This window comes from Phoca vitulina, unplaced genomic scaffold (assembly GCF_004348235.1).
Source record: "Phoca vitulina isolate PV1807 unplaced genomic scaffold, GSC_HSeal_1.0 scaffold49, whole genome shotgun sequence".
Taxonomy (NCBI): domain Eukaryota; kingdom Metazoa; phylum Chordata; class Mammalia; order Carnivora; family Phocidae; genus Phoca; species Phoca vitulina.
The window spans coordinates 9,485,785-9,507,904 of NW_022589752.1; the positions used below are offsets into that span (position 1 = coordinate 9,485,785).

Below are 22,120 nucleotides of genomic sequence, written 5' to 3' on the forward strand. Positions count from 1 at the left end.
TCCGTTTAGGTCTTTATTAGCTGAAATTCACTCCTTTATTATTAAGGTACAGAAGAAATAAATAAGAAACAATGTCTTTTTTTCCATGTTTTCCTCAGTATGTTGAAGAAAATCTCTTTCACTTGACTTGAATACAAGTACACCACTACTTTGTCATCTATGCCATTTAATGTTTTGTATATTTATACAGCACATGCATTACATTCCTATTTAATGGAGTAGTGTACAATGAGTGAGTTCCAGACATAAGTGTTCTGACAGGTGAACTCAGTAGCGGTGATGATGTCTTCATAACACAGGTATAGTCTCTACCTTACACATTACCCATATCTTAAATGGCTGTAGGTCCCATTTTTTTGAACTTTTTAGAACAGTGATTTGCAAACTTAAGTGTATGTAAGAATCACTTTGAAAATAAGTTCCTGGATTCCATCCCCAGAGATTTCGATTTTCTAAGTCTAGGTTCGGCCAGGCATCATAGGTGATTCTGATGCGGATGGTTCATAGATCCTAATTGAAAAGAATTTTAGTGCGTCTTTGACTTTAAGATGCATGAAACTGGAAAAGACAGGGAAGCTGAGCCTAAGGGCATACTACCATCCAGTAGCATGTTGATCTTGGTGGCATTCTTGCTAATGTTTTAAATTTTGATTTCTTAAATTGCCCAAGTAATACTTATTTCAAGCCTAGAGAGTTGGAGGAGTTGAGAGGGAATCATGTTTATAGCTGTAGATCATTCACAGCTTTTCTGGTTTAACTAAGTAGTTTTCTTTTTTCTCTGAGACCATCTGTGTGGAAAGCCCTGAAGAGGGGAGAGAAAAGGTTGATACTTTTGGACCATGGTGTACTTTGCAGGTGGAGAAGGAGGTAGACTTAAACAACTTTTGTGACTCAACTTGGGAAGTTTAATCACTTTTTTAAGTTGAGAATTAGAAGGGGAGCCCTCCCAGGTGTGTAATCCAAACCACCGCCCAGTAGAGGAATCCCAGTGCCGATGACACCAACCTGAGATGCCGGCTCGGAGTTGCTAGTAAGGAACTTTTCATTTTACCTTTTATTTCAGTGATTTCAGCACTCCACCTTTAGTAATTCAAAAAGGAATCTTGGGTTTTAAATGACCTGATTCCAGACCAACCTTTTCTTTCTTTTTAATTTAACATTTCAAATATTAAAATTTAATTCATACGACATAAAATTCACCCGTGTAAAATTCAGTTTTAGTATACTCACCAGGTTATGCCACCTTCACCGCTATCTAATTCCCGAACCTTTTTTTTTTAAAGAATGTTTCTATTATGCAGGAAAGAAACTCTGTACCCATTAGCCGTCGTTCCTCGCTGCGCAGCCCCCTTTCCCATTCCCTGGCAACCACCAATCTATCTTATGTCTCTATGGATTTGTCTGTTCTGAACATTTCAATGTAACGGAATCATACAATATGTGGCTCTTTGTGTCTGGCTTCTTTTGCTCGGCATGTTTTTTAGGTTCATCCATGTATTTACTTCATTACTTTTTATGGCTAAAATTCCATTGTATAGATTTGCCACAGTTTGCTTATCCATTCATTAGTTGATGAATACCAGGTTGCTTCCACTTTTTGGCTATCATGAATAATGCTATGAACATTGTTTACAAGTTGTCCTGAGGACATATTTTCAGTTCTCTTGGGTATATACCTAGGAGTGGAATTGCTGGGTCATTTGGTGACTCTTGTTTAACATTGAGGAACTGCCACATTGTTTTTGATTGTGGCTATTTCATTTTACATTCCCTCCATCAGTGTATGAGGGCTTCAGTTTCTGCACATCCTCACCAATTCTTGTTATTGTCTTTTTTTAAAAAAGGGCTAAATCGGGGTGCCTGCGTGGCTCAGTCAGTTAAAGGTCTGCCTTTGGCTGAGGTCATGATCCCAGGATCCTGGGTAGGAGCCCCCTTGGGTTCCCTGCTCAGCAGGGACGCTACTTCTCCCTCTGCCCCTCCCCCATCTCTCTCTCTCTCTCATAAATAAAATCTTTTTTAAAAAAGTGCTAAATTATTCTAGAATTCTTTATCTTAAAAAAAAGCACCCTCCACCCCCCACACTGCTATCTATATTTTAGTTCCTGAAATCTTGCCCTTTCCTGCTGGATATACCTTCATTTGTCTTGTGTTCATAGAGGTGACGATTTCATTAAGTTTAGTAATTTCCTGCCAAATATTGATCATAATTTTCATTCCTATATTGATTTCTTGTGAATATTTTTAGGTAAACTTATATTTTTCTTTTTTTCCTAGTTTCTTTATATAGCTCATGTGCTGCTTCCTTTTTTTTAAACTTAAAAATGAGGTGAAATTTATATAACATAAAACTTGCCATTCAGAGTGTACAGTTCATTGCCATTCAGTACATCCATGGTGTTGTGCAATCACCATCTCCTTCTAGGTCTGAAACGTTTTTATCACCCAAAAAGAAAACTCCATACCCATTAAGCAATCACTTCCGATTTTTCATTGTCCCTCCAGTCCCTGGCAACCACCAATCTTCTTTCTGTCTCTGTGGATTTACCTATTCTGGAGAGTTCATAGAAATGGAATTTAAAATATGTGATCATTTATGTCTGGCTTCTTTCACTACAAATAAAAAGTTAAAAAATTAAGAAAAATACATTTTTATCTCATTATTATCAAAGAATTAAGAGGCCTGTCTTAGACAATGAAAAATAAAAACTTAGTTAAAAACTGAATCAGTTTTGGGTAATGTGTCATGAGTGAATATTTGCCACCTACTATTTCCAACTGATGGTAGTTATCAGAGAGAAAAAGCTAAAAATACGTCAGAGCCTTTCCAGTGAAAGGCTCAGTCTCAAAATACAAATCCAAAGTTATATATTTCTATACAGTATAAATTTCAATACAGTACAATTTGGAAGAAACCGAAAGATGACACTAAGACCAGGCACACAAATCTCTAACCCTTAAATATATAGATAGTGAATCAATTTGGGGAATATGTGGAGATGAAAAAAGCAGAAAGCATTGCAGTGCCAAGTGAGCCCTGTTTTCGGAGCAAGCTGCCTTTTACTTGCCATACTGGAATTTCTGTAGCCACTCACCTTCCTGGAAAGAGTGTGGATAGTGGGTGTTTAAATCACTGGGGAAAACAAGCACTGTTCTAACCAGTTGTTGAGGAAGCCAACATTATTCGTAATAGGTAAAAATGAGAACCTGTAAGCATGTTTTGTTTGGTCTGTATGTGAATCTGTTGACATAATTTTTTGTAATTGAGATATAATTGACATACAGCATTGTATTAGTTTCATGAGTGCAACATAATGATTTGATATACATATATAGTGAAATGATCACCACAGTAAGTCTAGTTAATATTCTTCAACACACATAGTTACATTTTTTTTCCTTGTGAAAACTTAAAATTTACTGTCTTAGCAACTTTCAAATAGAAAGTACAGTATTATTATCTGTCGTCACCATACTGTGCATTACGTTCCCAGGACTTACTTTATTGGGAGTTTGTACCTTTGACCACCTTTGGCCACCTTCACCCACTTCACCTACCTCCTGCTACTGACAGCCAGTAATCTGTTCTCTGTATCTCTGACTTCTTTTTTGCTTTTTTTTAGATTCCACATGTAGGTATTTGTCTTTCTCTGACTTATTTCAGTTAGTGTAATGCTGTCAAGATCCATCTATGTTGTTGCAAATAGCAGGATTTCTTTCCTTTTTTATGGCTGAATAGTATTCCATTGCACATGCATGTGTGTATTAGAGTAGTCTTTTAAGATCTTTTGTATTTTTGTGATTAACATCTCCTCTTTTATTTCTGATTTCGAGTCCTCGTTTTTTTTGGGGCAAGCCTAGCTAAAGGTTTGTGTATTTTTTATCTTTTCAAAACAACAGCTCTTCATTTCATTGATTTTTTTTTTTTTTCTGTTCTCTTTTCGGTCTCTATTTCATTTATGTTTGTTTTGATCTTTGGTATATTTCATCCCTTTACTACTAATTTTGGGATTAATTTAGTCTTCCTTTTCTAGTTCCTTGAGGTGTAAAGTTAGGTTGTTTGAGATCTTTCTTGTTTGTTAATATAGGCATTTATCACTATGAGATTCTCTGTTAGAACTGCTTGTGCTGCATCCTGTAAGTTTTGGTATATTTTATTTTCATTTGTTTTGAGCTATTTTTTTTTATTTTTTCATCCATTGTTTGTTCAGTGGCATGTTGTCTAATCGCCACATATTTACAGATTTTTCAGTCTTCTTGTAATTGATTCCTGTTTTAATACCATTGTGGTTGGAAAAGATGCTTGATACCATTTTAGTATTCTTATAAGAGACTTTTTTTTAAAGACTTTTTATTTATTTATTTGACACAGAGAGAGAGAGAGAGAGAGAGAGAGAAAGCACAAGCAGGGGGAGCGGCAGACAGAGGGAGAGGGAGAAGCAGGCTCCCTGCTGAGCAGGGAGCCTGACTCAGTGCTCCATCCCAGGACCCTGAGATCCTGACCTGAGCCGAAGGCAGATGTTTAACTGACTGAGCCACCCAGGCGCCCCATCATTTCAGTATTCTTAAACTTACTAGGATTTGTTTTGTGGCCTGATATATGATCTATGCTGGAGAGTGTTCCATGTGCGCTTGAGAATAATGTGTATTCTGTTAGTTTTGGATGGAATGTTCTATGTATATCTCTTAACTCTGTCTGGTCTAATGTGTTTTTTTTCTTAAATTTTAAATCCAATTCACTTAACATACAGTGTTATATTAGTTTCAGGTGTACAATATCTTGATTCCACAATTCTGTACATTATTCAGTGCTCATCATAAGTGTACTCCTAAAAACCCCTTTACTTATTTCACACCTCCCACCCCCAATCTGGTAACCATCAGTTCTCTATAGTTAAGAGTCTACATACGAGTAAAATCATATGGTATTTGTCTTTCTCTGACTTACTTCACTTAGCATTATACTTTCTAGATTGATCCGTGTTATTATAAGTGGCATGATTTCATTTTTTATGGCTGAGTAATATTCCGTGTGTGTGTGTGTGTCTGTATATGTATGTATCCATCTATCCATCTCTCTGTCCATCTATCCTATATATACACACCACACCTTCTTATCCATTTATCTGTCAGTGGAAACTTGGGCTGCTTCCATAATTTGGTTATTGTAAATAATGCTGCAAAAACTGAAAGGGACCATTGACAGATGAATGGATAAAGAAGATGTGGTATATATATACGATGGAATATTATGCAGCCATCAAAAGGAATGAAATCTTGCCATTTGCAACGACGTGGATGGAACTGGGGGGTATTATGCTGAGCGAAATAAGTCAATCAGAGAAAGACATGTATCATATGATCTCACTGATATGAGGAATTCTTAATTTCAGGAAACAAACTGAGGGTTGCTGGAGTGGTGGAGGGTGGGAGGGATGGAGTGGCTGGGTGATAGACATTGGGGAGGGTATGTACTATGGTGAGCGCTGTGAATTGTGTAAGACTGTTGAATCATAGCCCTGTACCTCTGAAACAAATAATACATTATATGTTAAAAAAAAAAAAAAAAAAAGATAGTAGGAAGAGAAAAATGAAGGGGGGGAAATCGGAGGGGGAGATGAACCATGAGAGACTATGGACTCTGAGAAACAAACTGAGGGTCCTAGAGGGGAGGGGGTGGGGGATGGGTTAGCCTGGTGATGGGTATTAAAGAGGGCATGTACTGAATGGAGCACTGGGTGTTATACGCAAACAATGAATCATGGAACACTACATCAAAAACTAATGATGTATGGTGATTAACATAACATAATAAAATTAAAAAAAAACAAAACAAAACCCTGAAAGGGTGCATATGTCTTTTCAAATTAACATTTTTGTATTTTTTGGGTAAATACCCAGTAGTGGAATTATTGGATCATATGGTAATTCTATTTTCAATTTTTCAAGGACCCTCCATACTGTTTTCCAAAGTGGCTGCACCAGTTTGCATTCCCACCAACAGTGCACAAGCGTTCCTTTTTCTCCACATTCTTGTCAACACTAGTTATTTCTGACGTTTTTAAGCTATTCTGACAGGTGTGAGGTGGTATCTCATTGTGGTTTTGATTTGCATTTCCCTTGAGTTGTGATGTTGAGCATCTTTTCATGTGTCTGTTGGTCATCCCTATGTCTTCTTTGGAGAAATGTCTGTTCATGTCTTTTACCCATTTTTATTTTTTTAAATTTTTTTATTATTTTTTTAAAGATTTTATTTATTTATTTGACAGAGAGAGACACAGCGAGAGAGGGAACACAAGCAGGGGGAGCGAGCGGGAGAGGGAGAAGCAGGTTTCCCGCGGAGCAGGGAGCCCGATGTAGGGCTCGATCGCAGGATCCTGGGATCATGACCTGAGCTGAAGGCAGACGCTTAACGATTGAGCCACCCAGGCGCCCCGTCTTTTGCCCATTTTTAATTGGATTATTTGTTTTTTTGGTATTGAGTTGTGTAAGTTCTTTTATATTTTGGATACTAACCCTTTTTTGGGTATGTCCTTTGCAACTATCTTCTCCCATTCAGTAGACCGGCTTTTAGTTTTGTCAATTGTTTCATTTGCTGTGCAGACCTTTTTATTTTGATATAGTCCCAATAGTTTATTTTTGTTTCCCTTGCCTTAGGAGACATGTCTAGAAAAATATTGCTCTGACATATGCTCTCTTCTAGGATTTCTATGGTTTCAGGTCTCACATTTAGGTCTTTAATCCATTTTGAGTTTTTTTTTTTTTAAAGATTTTATTTATTTATTTGACAGAGAGATACAGCCAGAGAGGGAACACAAGCAAGGGGAGTGGGAGAGGGAGAAGCAGGCTTCCCACGGAGCAGGGAGCCTGATGCGGGGCTCGATCCCAGGACCCTGGGATCGTGACCTGAGCCGAAGGCAGATGCTTAAGCCACTGAGCCACCCAGGCGCCCCTTTTTTGAGTTTATTTTTGTGTATGGTGTAAGAAAGTGGTCCAGTTTCATTCTGTATGTAGTCCAGTTTTCCTAGCACTATTTGTTGAAGAGACTGTCTTTTTCCCATTGCATATTCTTGCCTCCTTTGCTATAGATTAATCAACCATTGTGCATTTATTTCTAGGCTCTCTATTCTGTTCCTTTGATCTAGGTGTCTGTTTTTGTGCCAGTACTATACTGTTTGTATTAATATAGCTTTGTAGTGTATCATGAAATCTGGGATTGTGATAATCTCCCGTTTTGTTCTTCTTTTTCCAGATTACTTTGGGTATTTGGGGTCTTTTGTGGTTCCATACAACTTTTAGGATTATTTGTTCTAGTTCTGTGAAAAGTATTTGATATGGATTGCATTAAGTCTGTAGATTGCTTTGGGTGTATGGACATTTTAACAATATTTGTTCTCCCAATCCATGACCATGGAATATCTTTCTATTTTGTTTGTGTCATCTTTATTTTCTTTCATTAGTATTTTATAGTTTTTAGAATACAGGTCTCTCACCTCCTTGGTTATGTTTATTCTTTGGTATTTTATTATTTTTGGCACAATTGTAAATGGACTGTGTTCTTCATTTCTTTCTGCTGCTTCATTATTAGTGTATAGAAATTCAACAGATACCTGTATATTGACTTTGTATTCTGCAACTTTCCTGAATTCATTTATCAGTTCTAGTAGTTTTTTGGTGGAGTCTTTAGGGTTTTCTATATATAGTATCACATAATCTGCCGATAATGAAAGTTTTACTTTTTCCTTACCAATTTGAATGCCTTTATTTCTTTTCTTGTCTGATTACTGTGGCTAGGACTTAGAGTACTATGTTGAATAAAAGTGGGGAGAGTGGACATCCTTATCTTGTTCCTGATCTTAGGAGAAAAGCTCGCAGTTTTTCCCCATTGCGGATGATGTTAGCTTTGGGTTTTTCACATATGGCCTTTATTATGTTGAGGTATGTCTCCTCTAAACCTACTTTGTTGAATGGATTTTTTTTTAAGGTTTTATTTATTTTAGAGAGTGTGAGCCAGGGGACCAGCAGAGCGGGAAGGAGAGGGAGAGAGAGAATCTCAAGCAGACTCCCCACTGAGCGTGGAGCCCAGTGTGGGGCTCGATCTCACAACCCTGAAATCATGACCTGAGCCGAAACCAAGAGTTGGTCGCTTAACCGACTGAGCCACCCAGGTGCCCTGATGAATGGATTTTTTTACTTTGTCAAATGCTCTTTCTGCATCTATTGAAATGATCATATGGTTCTTATCCTTTGTTTTGTTGATGTGATGTAGCATACTGATTGATTTATGGATATTGAACCACCCTGCATCCCAGGAATAAATCCCACTTGATTGTAGTGAATGATTTTTTTTTTCAGGATTTTATTTATTTATTTGTCAGAGAGAGAGCAAGCCAGCGCACAAGCAGGGGGAGCTACAGGCAGAGGGAGAAGCAGGCTTCTCATTGAGCAAGGAGCCTGATGCGGGACTTGATCCCAGGACCCTGGGGTCATGACCTGAGCCGAAGGCAGACGCTTAACCGACTGAGCCATCCAGGTGTGCCGTGAATGATTTTTTTAACGTATTGTTGGAGTCAGTTTGCTAATATTTTGTTGGGGATTTTTGCATCTATGTTCATCAAAGATATTGGCCTGTAGTTTTCTTTTTTTGTGGTGTCTTTATCTGGTTTTGATAATGCAGGGTAATGCTGGCCTCATAGGATGAATTTAGAAGTTTTCCTTCCTTTTCTATTTTTTTGGAATAGTTTGAGAATAGGTATTAACTCTTCTTTACATGTTTAGTAGAATTCACCTGTGAAGCCATCTAGTCTTGGGCTTTTATTTGTTGGGAGTTTTTGTTTTTGTTTTTACCAATTCAGTTTTGTTACGAGTAATTGGTCTGTTCAGATTTTCTATTTCTTCCTGATTTAGTTTTGGAAGATTGTATGTTTATAGGAATTTATCCATTTTTCTAGGTTGTCAATTTGCTGGCGTATTAATTTTTTTTTTTTGTAGTCTCTCAATCCTATTTCTGTGGTGTTGGTTGTTCTCTTTCATTTCTGATTTTGTGTCCTCTTTTTTTCTTGATAATTCTGGCTAAAAGCTTATCAATTTTGTTTTATTTTCACAGAACTAGCTCTTGGTTTCATTGATTTGTTTTTTTTTTTGTACTGTTTTATCAGTCTCTGTTTCATTTATTTGTGTTCTAATCTTTATTATTTCCTTCTATTCACTCTGGGCTTTGTTCTTGTTCTCGTTATTTTAGGTGGAAGATTATTTGAGATTTTTCTTATTTCTTGATGAGGCATGTATCACTGTAAATTTTCCTTTAAGAATTGTTTTTTGCCACATTTAAAGATTTGGACAATTGTGTTTATATTCTCATTTGTCTCCATGTATGTTTTGATTTCCTATTTGATTTCTTCATTGACCAGTTCGATGCTTATTACTGTGTTGTTTAGTGTCCACGTGTTTGTGGTTTTCCCAGTTTTTTTCTTGTAATTCATTTTTAGTTTCATACTCTTGTAGTCAGAAAAGATGCATGATATGATTTCCATCTTAACTTTGTTGAGACTTGTTTTTGTAGCCTAACATGTGATCTGTCCTGGTGAGTGTTCCAACAAAAGGATGTGTATTCTGTTTTTGGATGGAATATTCTGTATATATTTAAGTCCATCTGGTCTAATGTGTCATTCAAAGACACTGTTCCTTGGGGTGCCTGGGTGGCTCAGTTGGTTAAGTGTCCGACTCTTGATCTCGGCTCAGGTCTTGATCTCGGAGTTGTGAGTTCAAGCCCCAAACAAAGACACTGTTCCTTTATTGAATTTCTGCCTGGATGATCTGTCCATTAATGTAAGTGGGATGTTAAAGTCCTCTACTATTATTGTATTACTATTAATTTTTCCTTTTGTGTCTTAATATTTGCTTTATGTATATAGGTGCTCCAATTTTGGGTGTGTAGATATTTACAATTGTTATATACTCCTGCGGGATTGACTTGTTTATCATTATGTAATGCCCTTCTTTGTCTTTTGTTACAGTCATTGTTTTAAAGTCCATTTTTGTCTGATAAAAGTATTGCTACTCCAGCATTTTTTTTTCATTTCTGTTTGCATGGTATGTCGTTTTCCATACTTTCAGGTTTTATGTATCTTTAGGTCTGAAGTGAGTTTCTTGTAGGCATTATATAAAGGAGTTTTTTTTTTTTTTAATCCATTTCACCACCCTATGTCTTTTGATTAGTGGAGCATTTAGTCTATTTACATTTAAAATAATTATTGATAGGTGTGTACTTTTTGCCATTTTGTTAATAGTTTTCTGGTTGTTTTTGTAGTTCTTCTCTGTTCCTTTTGCTCTCTTTCCTTGTTATTGATGACTTTCTGTAGTGTTATGCTTTATTTTCGTTTTCCTTGTTTTTTGTGTATCTATTACAGGTTTTGGGTTTGTATTTACCATGAGATTCATATGTAGGGTCCTAAGTATATAGCAGTCTATATTAAGTTGGTGGTCACTTAAGTTTGAACACATTCAAAAAAAACTTTTTTACTCCCTCCTCCATGTTTTATGTATATGGTATATTTTACATCTTTTTCTCATAATTTTCTTATTTCTAATTATGGCTTTTCCCCCCCCCACTTACAGAAGTCAACTTTATAATTTTTTGTAAGGCTGGTTTAGTGGCAATGAACTTCTTTAATTTTTGTTTGAGACACTCTTTATCTCTCCTTCAATTCTGAATGATAACCTTGCTGGGTGTAGTATTTTTGGTTGTAGATGTTTTTCCTTTTAGCCCTTTGAATATATCATGCCACTCCTTTCTGGCTGCAAAGTTTCTCCCAAAAAATCTGCTGATAGCCTTATGAGGTTTCCCTTCTACATAATTTTTTTCTTCTCTCCTGCTGCTTTTTAAATTCTCTATTTTTAACTTTTGCCATTTAAATTATGTTGTATTGCTGTAGGCTTCCTGGGTTCATCTTGTTTGCAACTCTTTGTGCTTCTTGAACTTGGATGTCTGTTTCCTTCCCTTCTTGGTCAGGGAAGTTTTTAGCTATTATTTCTTCATATCTTTTTTTCCCCTCTCTTCTTCTGGGACCCTTATAATGTGAATGTCAATTCACTTGATGTTGTCCAAGAGATCCCTTAGCCTAATTGTCATTTTATTTTATTTTATTTTATTTATTTATTTTTTAAGATTTTATTTATTTATTTGACAGAGAGAGAGATAGCGAGAGCAGGAACACAAGCAGGGGGAGTGGGAGAGGGAGAAGCAGGCTTTCTGCCAAGCAGGGAGCCCGATGTGGGACTCGATCCCAGGACCCTGGGATCATGACCTGAGCTGAAGGCAGATGCTTAACGACTGAGCCACCCAGGCGCCCCTAATTGTCATTTTAAAAAAATTCTTTTTTTCTTTTTGCTCTTCAGCTTGGATGCTTTCCATTACCTTGTTTTCCAGATTGCTGATCCAATCTTTTGTATCCTCTAATGTGCTGTTGATTCTCTCTAGTGTATTTTCCATTTTAGTTAATGTTTTCTTCAAATTTGATTACATCTTTTTAGTGTTTACTATCTCTTTATTGAAGGTCTCACTGAGTTCTCCCACTCTTCTCAGCAGTCTGGAGAACATCTATATTATCGTTACTTTAAACTCCTTATCAGGCATATTGCTTATCTCTGTTTCATTTAGTTATTTTTTTGAGGTTTTGTTCTGTTCTTTTGTTTGGAGCATATTCTTTGGTCTCCCATTTTGCTTGACTTTCTTCGTTTGTTTCTGTGAATTGGGTGGGACAGCTACTTCTCCTAAATTGAAGGTGTGGTCTTGGGTATAGTCATCCCCTGTGTAGACTGCGTGTGCTTGGTGACTTGGGCTGGCTGGAGCTGTGTCTGGAGTGGGGCCCTGGGGCACTCTGTGCTGGGGCTCTCTGTGCTGGGGCTGCCGTGGTGGAATGGCCAGCAAGGAAGTGGGCATGGGCCTGGGTGGTCCAGGGGCTTTCCACTCAGAGGGTACTCTGGCAGCACAGTTGAAGATGAAGTGGGTGCAAGCTTGGGGGTCCTAGGTCTCTCCCTACAGAGGGCACCCTGGTAGGGCAGCTAAAGCTGAAGTGGATATGAGCTGGTCCTTGGGTTCTCCACACTGAGGGCACCCTGGCAGGATTGCTGAATCTGAAGTGGGTGCAAGCTGGTATGTCGGGGTACTCAGTGCAGGGGGTGCCCTGGTGGGGTGACCGGAGCCAGGGCTTGTGTGGGCCAGGGTATCCTGGAGCACCCTGTGCAGGTGGTGCCCTGGTAAGGTGACTGCAGACAAGACACAGTGCAGGCCAGGGGATCTGGAGTGCACTACTCAGGAGATTCCTTGGTGAGGTGGCTGGAACTGAGCCAGCATGGGCCAGGGGTTCCTGGGGTGCTCCATGCAGGGGGTCCCTTGGCAGAGTGGCTGGATCCAGGCAGGTGTGAGCCAGGTAGTCCTGGAGTGCTCTGTGCCAGGGGTGTGCCCTTGCAAGCTGTCTTGAGTCAAGGTGGTGTGGGCCTGTGGTGTTCTGGGGGTACTTAGTGCCTGTTACCTTGCCATGACAGCTGGAGCCGTAGTGAGTGCTGACCAAGGGTGTCTTGATGTGTGCCACACTGGTGCTGCCTTGACGGGATGGCTGTGGCTATGGCTGATGTGGGCTATGGCCCGGTACTCTCTGAGGTGGTGGGTTGGCTATGGCACCTGGAACCCTGCTCCCATCTCCACTGTCAAGGTGGAAGGTGAACGTAAACTGTGGCGCTTGCCAGCTTCTCTAGTCTGGAGAGAGTCCCAGCAGCTCCCCCACTGTTCGGTGGAGTTGTATGGCTGAATCTTTTATATACTAATTGCTTTTTTAAACCATAGTTCTTTTTCTGTGCCCCAGGGCAGATGAATCTGCCCATAGTCCCTTCATACTATCCCTCCCTACTGCAGTTCACAGCGTTGGGGGTAGAGGTTCCCTTCCTTATGCTGTCTGGTTTCTCCAGCTCTTCTGCCATTTTCTGTGTGACCTCTCTGTGTTTTGTGGTGTAGAAGCTATTCAGGCTGACCTCAGTTCTTTGGAGGAAGTGCTGTATAATCAGGTGTAGATTTGGTGTGTCTGTGGAGGAGGTGAGTTCAGCATCTTAAGTTGCCATCTTGGACAGGACTCTTGTTTATTGTCATGTTTTAAATTTATGGTATTTAATTGTGGCTTTATTATATCTCCCTGATTATTAACAAGTTTGAACATCTTAACTTTTCTCTTGTCCTTTTGTGGTTCTGTTTTTGTGAGTTTCTGTTATTATCTCAACACGTTATTTTCTATTAGATTATTCATCTTTTTCTTACTGATTTGTAGAAGTTATTTTTGCATTTTGCTTACTAGTTCTTTTTCAGTTATGGGAATCACAAATATTTTCCTCTTAATTTTTTTTGTATGAGTAAAAGAAATTTCAATTTTACTGTAGTTGAATTATCAATTCCTTTTCTCTAGTACAAACTAGAGAGTATTAGGGAGTCAGGAGGGTATACTTTAATATTCTCTAGTACTTTTTAAAATTTGTAATTCATTTGAAACTTTTTTCTCCTTTATTTTGTTTTTTTTTTCACAGCTTTATTGAGATGTTGTTTATATACTGTAAAGTTCACCCGCTTGAAATGTATAATCAGTAGTTTTTAGCGTGTCTGTAGAGTTGTGCAACCATCACCATAATCTAGTTTTAGGTATTTCATTATCCTAAAAAAGAAACCTGTATCCATTAGTGGTCCCTCCCCATTTCCCTCCATCCCCAGTGCTTGGCAGCCACTTGAAATCTACTATCTTGCCTGTTCTGGACATTTCATATAAACAGGATCCAAAAAATATGTGGCCTTTTGTGACTGACTTCTTTCACTTAGCATAATGTTTTTGAGGTTCATCCATGTTGTAGCATGTATCCGTACTTTCTTTTCATGACTAAATAATGTAAAAAAAGTATAATATTAAGCATTAGTCTCAGTTTTTCCAAATGGGCTAAATTTCCATATTATGGTTTCTGAGATGACAACAGTGATAGAATAGTTATCTAATCTCTGTATGACCTTCCCATAAAAATGGGACAAATAGAATAGGAAACCCAAAACCCACGATCATTTACAACATTTTTTTAAAGATTTATTTTAGAGAGTGAGAGAGTGAGCGTGCATGAGCAGGAGAGAGAGGGAGAGAGCATCTCAAACAGACTCACAGAGCCTGATGTGGGGCTTGATCCCAGGACTCTGAGATCATGACCCAAGCTGAAACTGAGAGTTGGACACTTAACCAACTGTGCCAACCAGGTGCCTCTGCAACATTTACAAGAAAATGAGTTCACCATGTTTCTCTGTAAATCCTCCAATACCAGTAGGTTGGGGACGAACCACAAACAACTCCAAGACCTGTGTATTATTATCTATTAGGAAGAGGAAGAGGGAAGCAGTGGAACATCAGATGAATCTGGGAATCAAAAAATAGACAAAAAGCAATCACTGGAAATCTTGGACGGCCAGTTTAAGAGTAAGAGCTGAAACAGGATGGGGTTTTGCACACACAGATAATGGGTGTGTGAGAGAGGTCTGTGATCAAGTCTTAAGGGTCTAGAGCACCTTTGTGAAACTTTGAAAACTAACCAACCAAAGCTCCTTTCCAGGACCAATTAACAGAGTGCAAAAGAACTGAGAATATAACTGAGCATCGCCTGAAGAATACAGCAAAGGAAAGAGAAGATCCTGGTAAAAGTGGTGGAGAGAGAGACAAGATATCAGAAAACAAAGAACTATATTTTTGAACATTATATGTAAATGAGGGGCGTTTTAGAGTGTGAAGTTAGAATAGCTATTCTAGGCCAAGCTTTTTTCTGAAGTTTAGAAAATGTTGTCAAATCTCACAATTTTTAAAGAAAAATGAGACTCAGAATAGCAGCCCTGTAGACAAGAAAGCACACCAGAAAGACATCCACAAAACAGATGAAAACAATTAGATATTAAGACAAAAGGCAAGACAAGACATAATCACAACAAGGCATTAAAAAAGCAAATTTGCATAAGAAAAAATAAAAACTAGGTGATAGAACTTAGTAAAATACTAGAAATGAAAGAACATTTATTTTAAAATGAAGGGAACGAAGAAATACAAGAACAAATAAACATAACAGACAGTACCTTGAGGGAGAAAGATGAAAAGGAAAGACATTAAAAATAAGGGTAAGAGCCCTCCCTACCTCCGGCGCTATCAAATGATGCTGTTTGGAGAAATTTCCCGGCAGTTGTGTGGCTTTTATATCTAAGAAACTCCCATGGTCATGTGACTGCAGAAACTTCTGGGGCTGGTTGAATGCAGTGTTTAATAAAGTGGATTATGAACACATCAAGGATGTGGGACCCGATAGGGCAGCATCTGAGTGGCTGCTGCACTGTGGGGCCACAGTGCGCTACCATGGCCAGGAGAGGTGACAGAAGGACTACAACCACCTCCCAACAGGACCTCTGGACAAATACAAGATTCAGGCGATGGATGCCACCAGCTCTTGTATCATGAGAATTGGATTTGATCACCTGGAGGGCCTACAGCATGTTGAAAAAATAAGACTATGCAAGTGTCATTATATTGAGGATGACTGGAGAGACTTGGTAAACCTGAAAATTTACAAAAAAGCATATTGGAAATGGAAATAATTTCATGTGGGAATATCACAGACAAAGGCATCATTGCTTTATATCACTTAAGAAACCTCAAGTATTTGTTGTTAAGTGATCTTCCTGGAGTAAGAGAAAAAGAAAACCTTATCTGAACCTTTAAGACAGCACTGCCTTCTCTGGAACTAAAATTAGACTTGAAGTAAAATAATAATATTCAGTAAGTGTCTTATTTCAATATAAAGTATCGTTTGAAATTGTTGACCCTCAACAGCAATGAATATTATATAATCATCAACAAACCTTAAGGATATCATATCATGACATTTCAGAAGTGGAGAGTCCATCATGTAGAGAATATTCAGATATGACTCAATCTATGCACATTAAGTCATTTTAAGAAAAATGGAAACCAGGTAGCAGTTTAATTCTAATATATTCTTCATTTTATATAAATATCTATGTAGATAACTCTTGATGTGGATAATGACAGAGTTCTTTAAAGTGATTTAGGGGCACCTGGGTGGCTCAGTCGGTTAAGCATCTCCCTTCAGCTCAGGTCATGATCCCAGAGTCCTGGGATCGAGCCCCCCATCAGGCTCCCTGCTCAGCCGGGAGCCTGCTTCTCCCTCTGCCTCTCCCCATGCTTGTGCTCTTTCTCTCTGCCAAATAAATAAATAAAATCTTTAAAAAGTATATTTTAAAAAACTAAAAAAATTTAAGTGATTTAAATGTGCAACACAGATAGATATTCTTTATTGTACTTCATCAGTAATTTATAGGACCATTACCTTTTACTTTAAAGTTACTGAAGCATGCTACTATAAATGTACAATTATGAGAAACTGAAAAAAAAATAAGGGTAAAAAAGAGTTGTAAAACGAATTTGACAGAAGTTAACATACTGAAAACAGGCAAAGAAGATCCAACATATGTATAATGGGAGCTGCCCCCCCCACCCCCCGAAAATAAAGCTAGGAAGGGAACAGAACAGATACTAAAAATTTAACTGAATTCTAAAAATAGATTTGGAATTCCATTTTGAAAAAGCACGGCACATACCTGAGAACATTGGCACAGAAAGACCAACTCTGACATAGAACATAGTCTAGTAAAATTATTGGACTTTAAAGGAAAAATAGAACGCCCTCAGACATGCAGGCAAGAATTCAGAAAGTCTCTTAGAAGGAAAATCAGATTATTGTTATACTTTTCAACAGTAAGCATTCATGAGAGAAGACATACTTTTTTTTAAAGAATTTATTTATTTATTTGACAGATAGAGACATAGTAAGAGAGGGAACAGAAGCAGGGGGAGTGGGAGAGGGAGAAGCAGGCTTCCCGCCAAGGAGGGAGCCTGATGTAGGGCTCGATCCCAGGACCCTGGGACCATGACCTGAGCTGAAGGCAGATGCTTAACGACTGAGCCACCCAGGTGCCCCAAGAGAAGACATATTTATGAGAAGACTTACGAGAGAAGACACAATTTATTGTGGAAATTTTATATCTAAGATATTCAAGAGTGTACGAGCCCAAGATCTTATATATAACAAGCTGATTTTCAAGTATAAAAGTCACAAACGGTTATATGTATGCTAGAATTTGAAGATTATTGTTTCCATTAGCTCTCCTGAGGAATCTACTAGAGAACAAGCTTCAGAGAATCAAAATGTCTAGAGAGGCATTAATATAAGGACTGATGTTAGCATGACACTTGCAGAATCAAATGATGGCTAAAAAAGGGGAAAGTATGGTCTGTAAAGAGGTAGGAAAGAGAATGGAGGGATTAAATGCGAAACATTTAAAAAGCTATTTTCAGTTATCTTATTGGTGGTGGTAACATTGGTAGTATTTGGAGACTCTGTAATGTGAAATAAAAGCAAATGAGTAATTGTGTATTCTAATTCTGTCATGAACTGTGTCCTTGAGAATCATAATTCTTTGTATAGAGGAAAAGATAGAGACAACTCAGTTTGAGAAATGTATGTATGTATATGGGATGGGTGGGGCAAGTGTTGGTAGCTGAGACAGAGAAATAAGCTAAATTAACTGCAGGATTTTTAAAAAGAAAAGATAACCCCTCTTTTTCAGGGGAGGAGGGAAGGGAAGAAGTGGAAATTAATAGTATTAGAAAAATAATTACAAAATGAAATCAGTAAAAGATTTGACCAGTAAAATCAATTTAATAATCAACTGGAAGGGGTGCCTGGGTGGCTCAGTCGTTAAGCATCTGCCTTCAGCTCAGGTCATGATCCCAGGGTCCTGGGATCGAGCCCCACATCGGGCTCCCTGCTCCGTGGGAAGCCTGTTTCTTCCTCTCCCACTCCCCCTGCTTGTGTTCCCTCTCTCGCTGTGTCTCTCTCTGTCAAATAAATAAATAAAATCTTAAAAAAAAAAAAAAATCAACTGGAAAATCTGGCTAGAAGAAACAACAAACAACATAAAGACAATATTAGAAGTAAGAAAAATGAACAATTTCTAAGAATATTATAAGCAGTTATACCTGTAAATTTGAAAATTCAGGGAGTTAGATGGTTTCTTTTTTATAATGGACAGGTTTTATCAAATGCATAAAGAACAGGAAATTTCCATGTTCAAATTTTTTTAGAATACAGAATACAGAAAAGAAATGATAGAAATCACCCCATTTTTCTTAATGAGAGGCATAAACCGAGACAGTAAAACCTCGCAGTATCAGGTGTGAAACATACTCTTCAATTTGACCATTCCAGTCAACATTCCTGTTCTTTATCACAGGGGACCTTTCTGGACAACATGAATGGGCCCCTATGTTCTCTGGCATCTGATAGGATTTGGAAATGGGGAGCCTGGCAGGAATTGGAGATTAAAGTTTGGATATTTATTCCTGTGGCTCATTCTCCATATGTACATTCCTTGGGCTGGCTCTCCCTCTTCTCAAAATCCTTTCTTCATGGCTTATAGGTGGTTAAGAACTTCTCTGTTGTTACTAGCCTGGGTTATTGTACTATCCCTTGTGATTTCTGTAAGCCTTATCTTCAGCTTTGTATACAGTCTGCTTGTAAATAAATTCTCCTTAAATTAACCTAACTTGAGTGGGCCATCTGCTTTCTGTAGATTCTTTTTGATACAATAGATGAATTTAGGATTTTTGCCTTTGTAGAAACTATGAAAGTAAAAGTTGTACTAGTTTTGACTAGGAAGAAGTATAGCATAGAAAAAATATTCTGTACAGAAAATATTATAAAGTTAAGAAAAATTTATAAACATTTAAGATGTATAGATTAGGGTTTTATATATTATTTGATAATCTACTGTTTTTTAGTATTGTATCTATGTTAAGTTTCCTGAATGTGATCATTGGATATGGTTATATAGAAGAATGCCCTTGTAAATGTTCTTAGAGATAGATATGCTGCAATATTTAGGGATGAAGTGTCGTGATATATATAATTAACTCTCAAATAGAACAGAAGAAAAAGAAGTGTGTGTGTGTTTAAGAACAGACCTAAAGCATGTGTCAAAACGTTAATTGGTGCATCTTTGTTAAGATATGAACATCCACTGTTAATAATTCTCAAAACTCTTGTGGCTTTGAAATTTTCAAAATAAAAAGTTGTGGAATAGTCAGAACAAAAAATGAAATACATGGATAAAGAGCTTTATAAGCTAATAAGAAACATAAAATGCCAGCATCTGAGCAATCACTGAAAAATACAGAAGGCCTTTAAACAAAATGATCCTTGACTTTAGTAATAAAGGAATGTAAATTTAAATGAGTTGTCAGTGTTCATCTATCAAAGTAGCCGAAGTTCAAAAAAGTGATAATGCCCAGTGCTGATGGCGGTGCAGCAAATTACATGGGAAGTATGGCTTGGTTCCTGCCATCTTGTGTGCAGTCTGACAATATCTGTGAATGCTTAAAATCTCTATGCTCTTTAATCACAGCCATTTCATTTAATGAATAAAACTAATAAGGTAATATGTGAGTAAGGTTATATGTATAAAGCACGTGCACTGCAGCGTTGTTAATAGCGAAAACCATTTAAATGCCCAAGTCAATGTTTGGCTTTACAGACAGTAGAATACTACTTAACTATTAAACAAAGAAGTTAGTATATTGATATGGAGTATTATCCATGATTGCTACATTAAAAATAAAAGCAGATTATAGAACTACCCCATGTAAAGTAATATACTCTCATAGGCATAATGTTACATACCAGTATTATACAGGTTTTGAAAACTTGGTTGGGAGTATCGAAAAAGGTGGGAAAATTATAGGGGAGTGGGACTTTTATTTTTTATTTTTTAAATTTTTGGGGGAGAGTGGGACTTTAATATTTTCTTTTTTTATTATAAAGAAATAAAGATCATATAATAGAAAATGTAACTAAACTTTAATTTTAAACATCTTTGCAGTAATTTTTCTTTAATTTCTTTGTATGGTGCTTTGTTAGTATAGTTGAGTTATAAAAAAAAATCTCTGGGGGGGCGCATCTGGGTGGCTCAGTTGGTTAAGCATCTGCCTTGGCTTTGGTCATGATCCCAATGTCCTGGGATCGAGCCCTGTGTCAGACTCTCTGCTTAGCGAGGAGCCTGCTTCTCCCTCTCCCTCTGCCTGCCCCTCCGTCTGTTTGTACGAGCTCTCTCTCTCTCTCTCAAATAAATAGATAAAATCTTTTAAAAGAAAATCTGTGGAGGGGTGCCTGGGTGGCTCAGTTGGTTGAGCATCCAGGATTCGGCTCAGGTCATGATCTCAGGGTTGTGAGATTGAGCCCTGTGTCTGGCTCTGTGCTCAGCGGGGAGTCTGATTGAGATTCTCTCTCTGCCTCTCCCTCCGCGCCCTCCCCACCCCCCGTGCTCATGTGCATACGTGCTCTCTGTCTCTCTCAAATGAATAAATAAATCTTAAAAAAAAATCTGTGGAGAAACTAATTTTGGTCTTGTGTATTCTTTTTTCAGAGCAGTGGAAAGAGCTCAGTGCTAGAAAGCCTGGTGGGGAGGGACCTGCTTCCCAGAGGCACTGGCATTGTCACCCGGAGACCTCTCATCCTGCAGCTGGTCCATGTTTCACCCGAAGATAAGCGAAAAACAACAGGAGAAGAAAATGGTAAATTTTAGAATTGGAATAAAAATAGTTTAAAAATTCTTCATTTTTGCTTGAAAATTTTGCTTAAAAAATCATGAATTAATTAGACAAATCAGTGGCTATAATAAAAGCAGGAGTCCTGTGAAGAGAAGTGGAATGCATCATTTCTCTTGTGAAAAAAGAGTAAGTTTTGTTTTGAGGACCATGAGTAGATGTGTTAGGAATAGTACCTTTTTGGTAATTCAGCTTATTAGTAAACTGTCATTAATGCTTAGGGAGGATTTAGTGAGGTACTGGGTAAATTGGAGTCAGTTATTTTAAAGAAAAAAGTTTTTGTGTCTTTTGGAGTGTTTTAATAAGCTTTTTTCCCTAGTATTTAAAACAGTGTTTTTACTTTTTAACTTTGATTTAGAAATTTAAATAATTTAGATTTTAGTTTAAAAATTTTAAATACAATTAAAATGACTTTGCTTTTCAGTACAGCAGTGTTGTCTCACCTTCCCTTTTTTGGTCTCACCATGTACCTGCTAATTTTGAATCTTTTGCCCTTTAAGCTAATAAAATATTATTTTTAGAAAGAGTTTTGGTTCTTTTTATTTTTTTTACTATCCTTCTCTTGCTAAGGCTTACCTACATAGCACATACTATTCTGATTTTTAAGATCCACCCACTCCTGCAATAGTAAATGTGGAATATTAAGATAAGAAAATATACACTGTCCTTTATAGCAGTCCTTCTTTGGTTAAACTGAAAATATTTTGAGAAATGCGATGTCTATAAACAGATATTAAATTGCTTATTAAGCATGTGTTCTATTTATATTAGTGAGGTTGGAATGTTTGATGAAAATAATATACTTAATCTTCCTTGTTAGTTCAGTGTTTGGCTCAGACTTTCTGTCTTATTTATAAAAGTCTGTAAAATGCTGTAATTATTACATTTGCAGCAGAGAACCATGTTTGTTACTTATCTGCAGAGATCTGTTTTCAGTGCACTTTCATTCTACTTCTTAGATTCTGACCTAAGAAGGGATGATAGTATTGATGAAATTGAAGTTACTTTATTTTTATTTTTATTTTTTTAAAGATTTTATTTATTTATTTGAGAGAGAGCACATGAGAGGGGGGAGGGGCAGAGGGAGAAGCAGACTCCCTGCCGAGCAGGGAGCCCGATGCGGGACTCAATCCGGGGACTCCAGGATCATGACCTGAGCCGAAGGCAGTCGCTTGACCAACTGAGCCAGCCAGGCGCCCTGAAATTGAAGTTACTTTAATTTGTGTCTTATTTTTCCATTATTATATGATGGAGCATTGGTGGTGATAGCCTGATTTTTTTTTTTTAAAGGAAGTAAAAAAATCCTATCATGATGTAGAAAGTTAATCACTGAAGCAGGTTAATGAAGTTGTAGATGTTAACAAGTAATATTTTTGGATAAACTG

At 37.6% G+C, this 22,120-nt stretch overlaps 1 protein-coding gene and 1 pseudogene across 1 annotated transcript in view; both read left to right on the forward strand.

Annotated features, from left to right (window-relative positions):
* DNM1L (dynamin 1 like) overlaps nucleotides 1–22,120 on the forward strand; it is a 52,175-nt gene that overhangs the window by 2,154 nt on the left and 27,901 nt on the right. Inside the window, exon 2 of the mRNA XM_032432702.1 lies at nucleotides 20,555–20,702. Coding sequence (XP_032288593.1) covers nucleotides 20,555–20,702 — 148 coding nt within the window. The remainder of the gene's footprint in view (nucleotides 1–20,554; nucleotides 20,703–22,120) is intronic.
* On the forward strand, nucleotides 14,207–16,095 carry LOC116649662 (annotated as a pseudogene).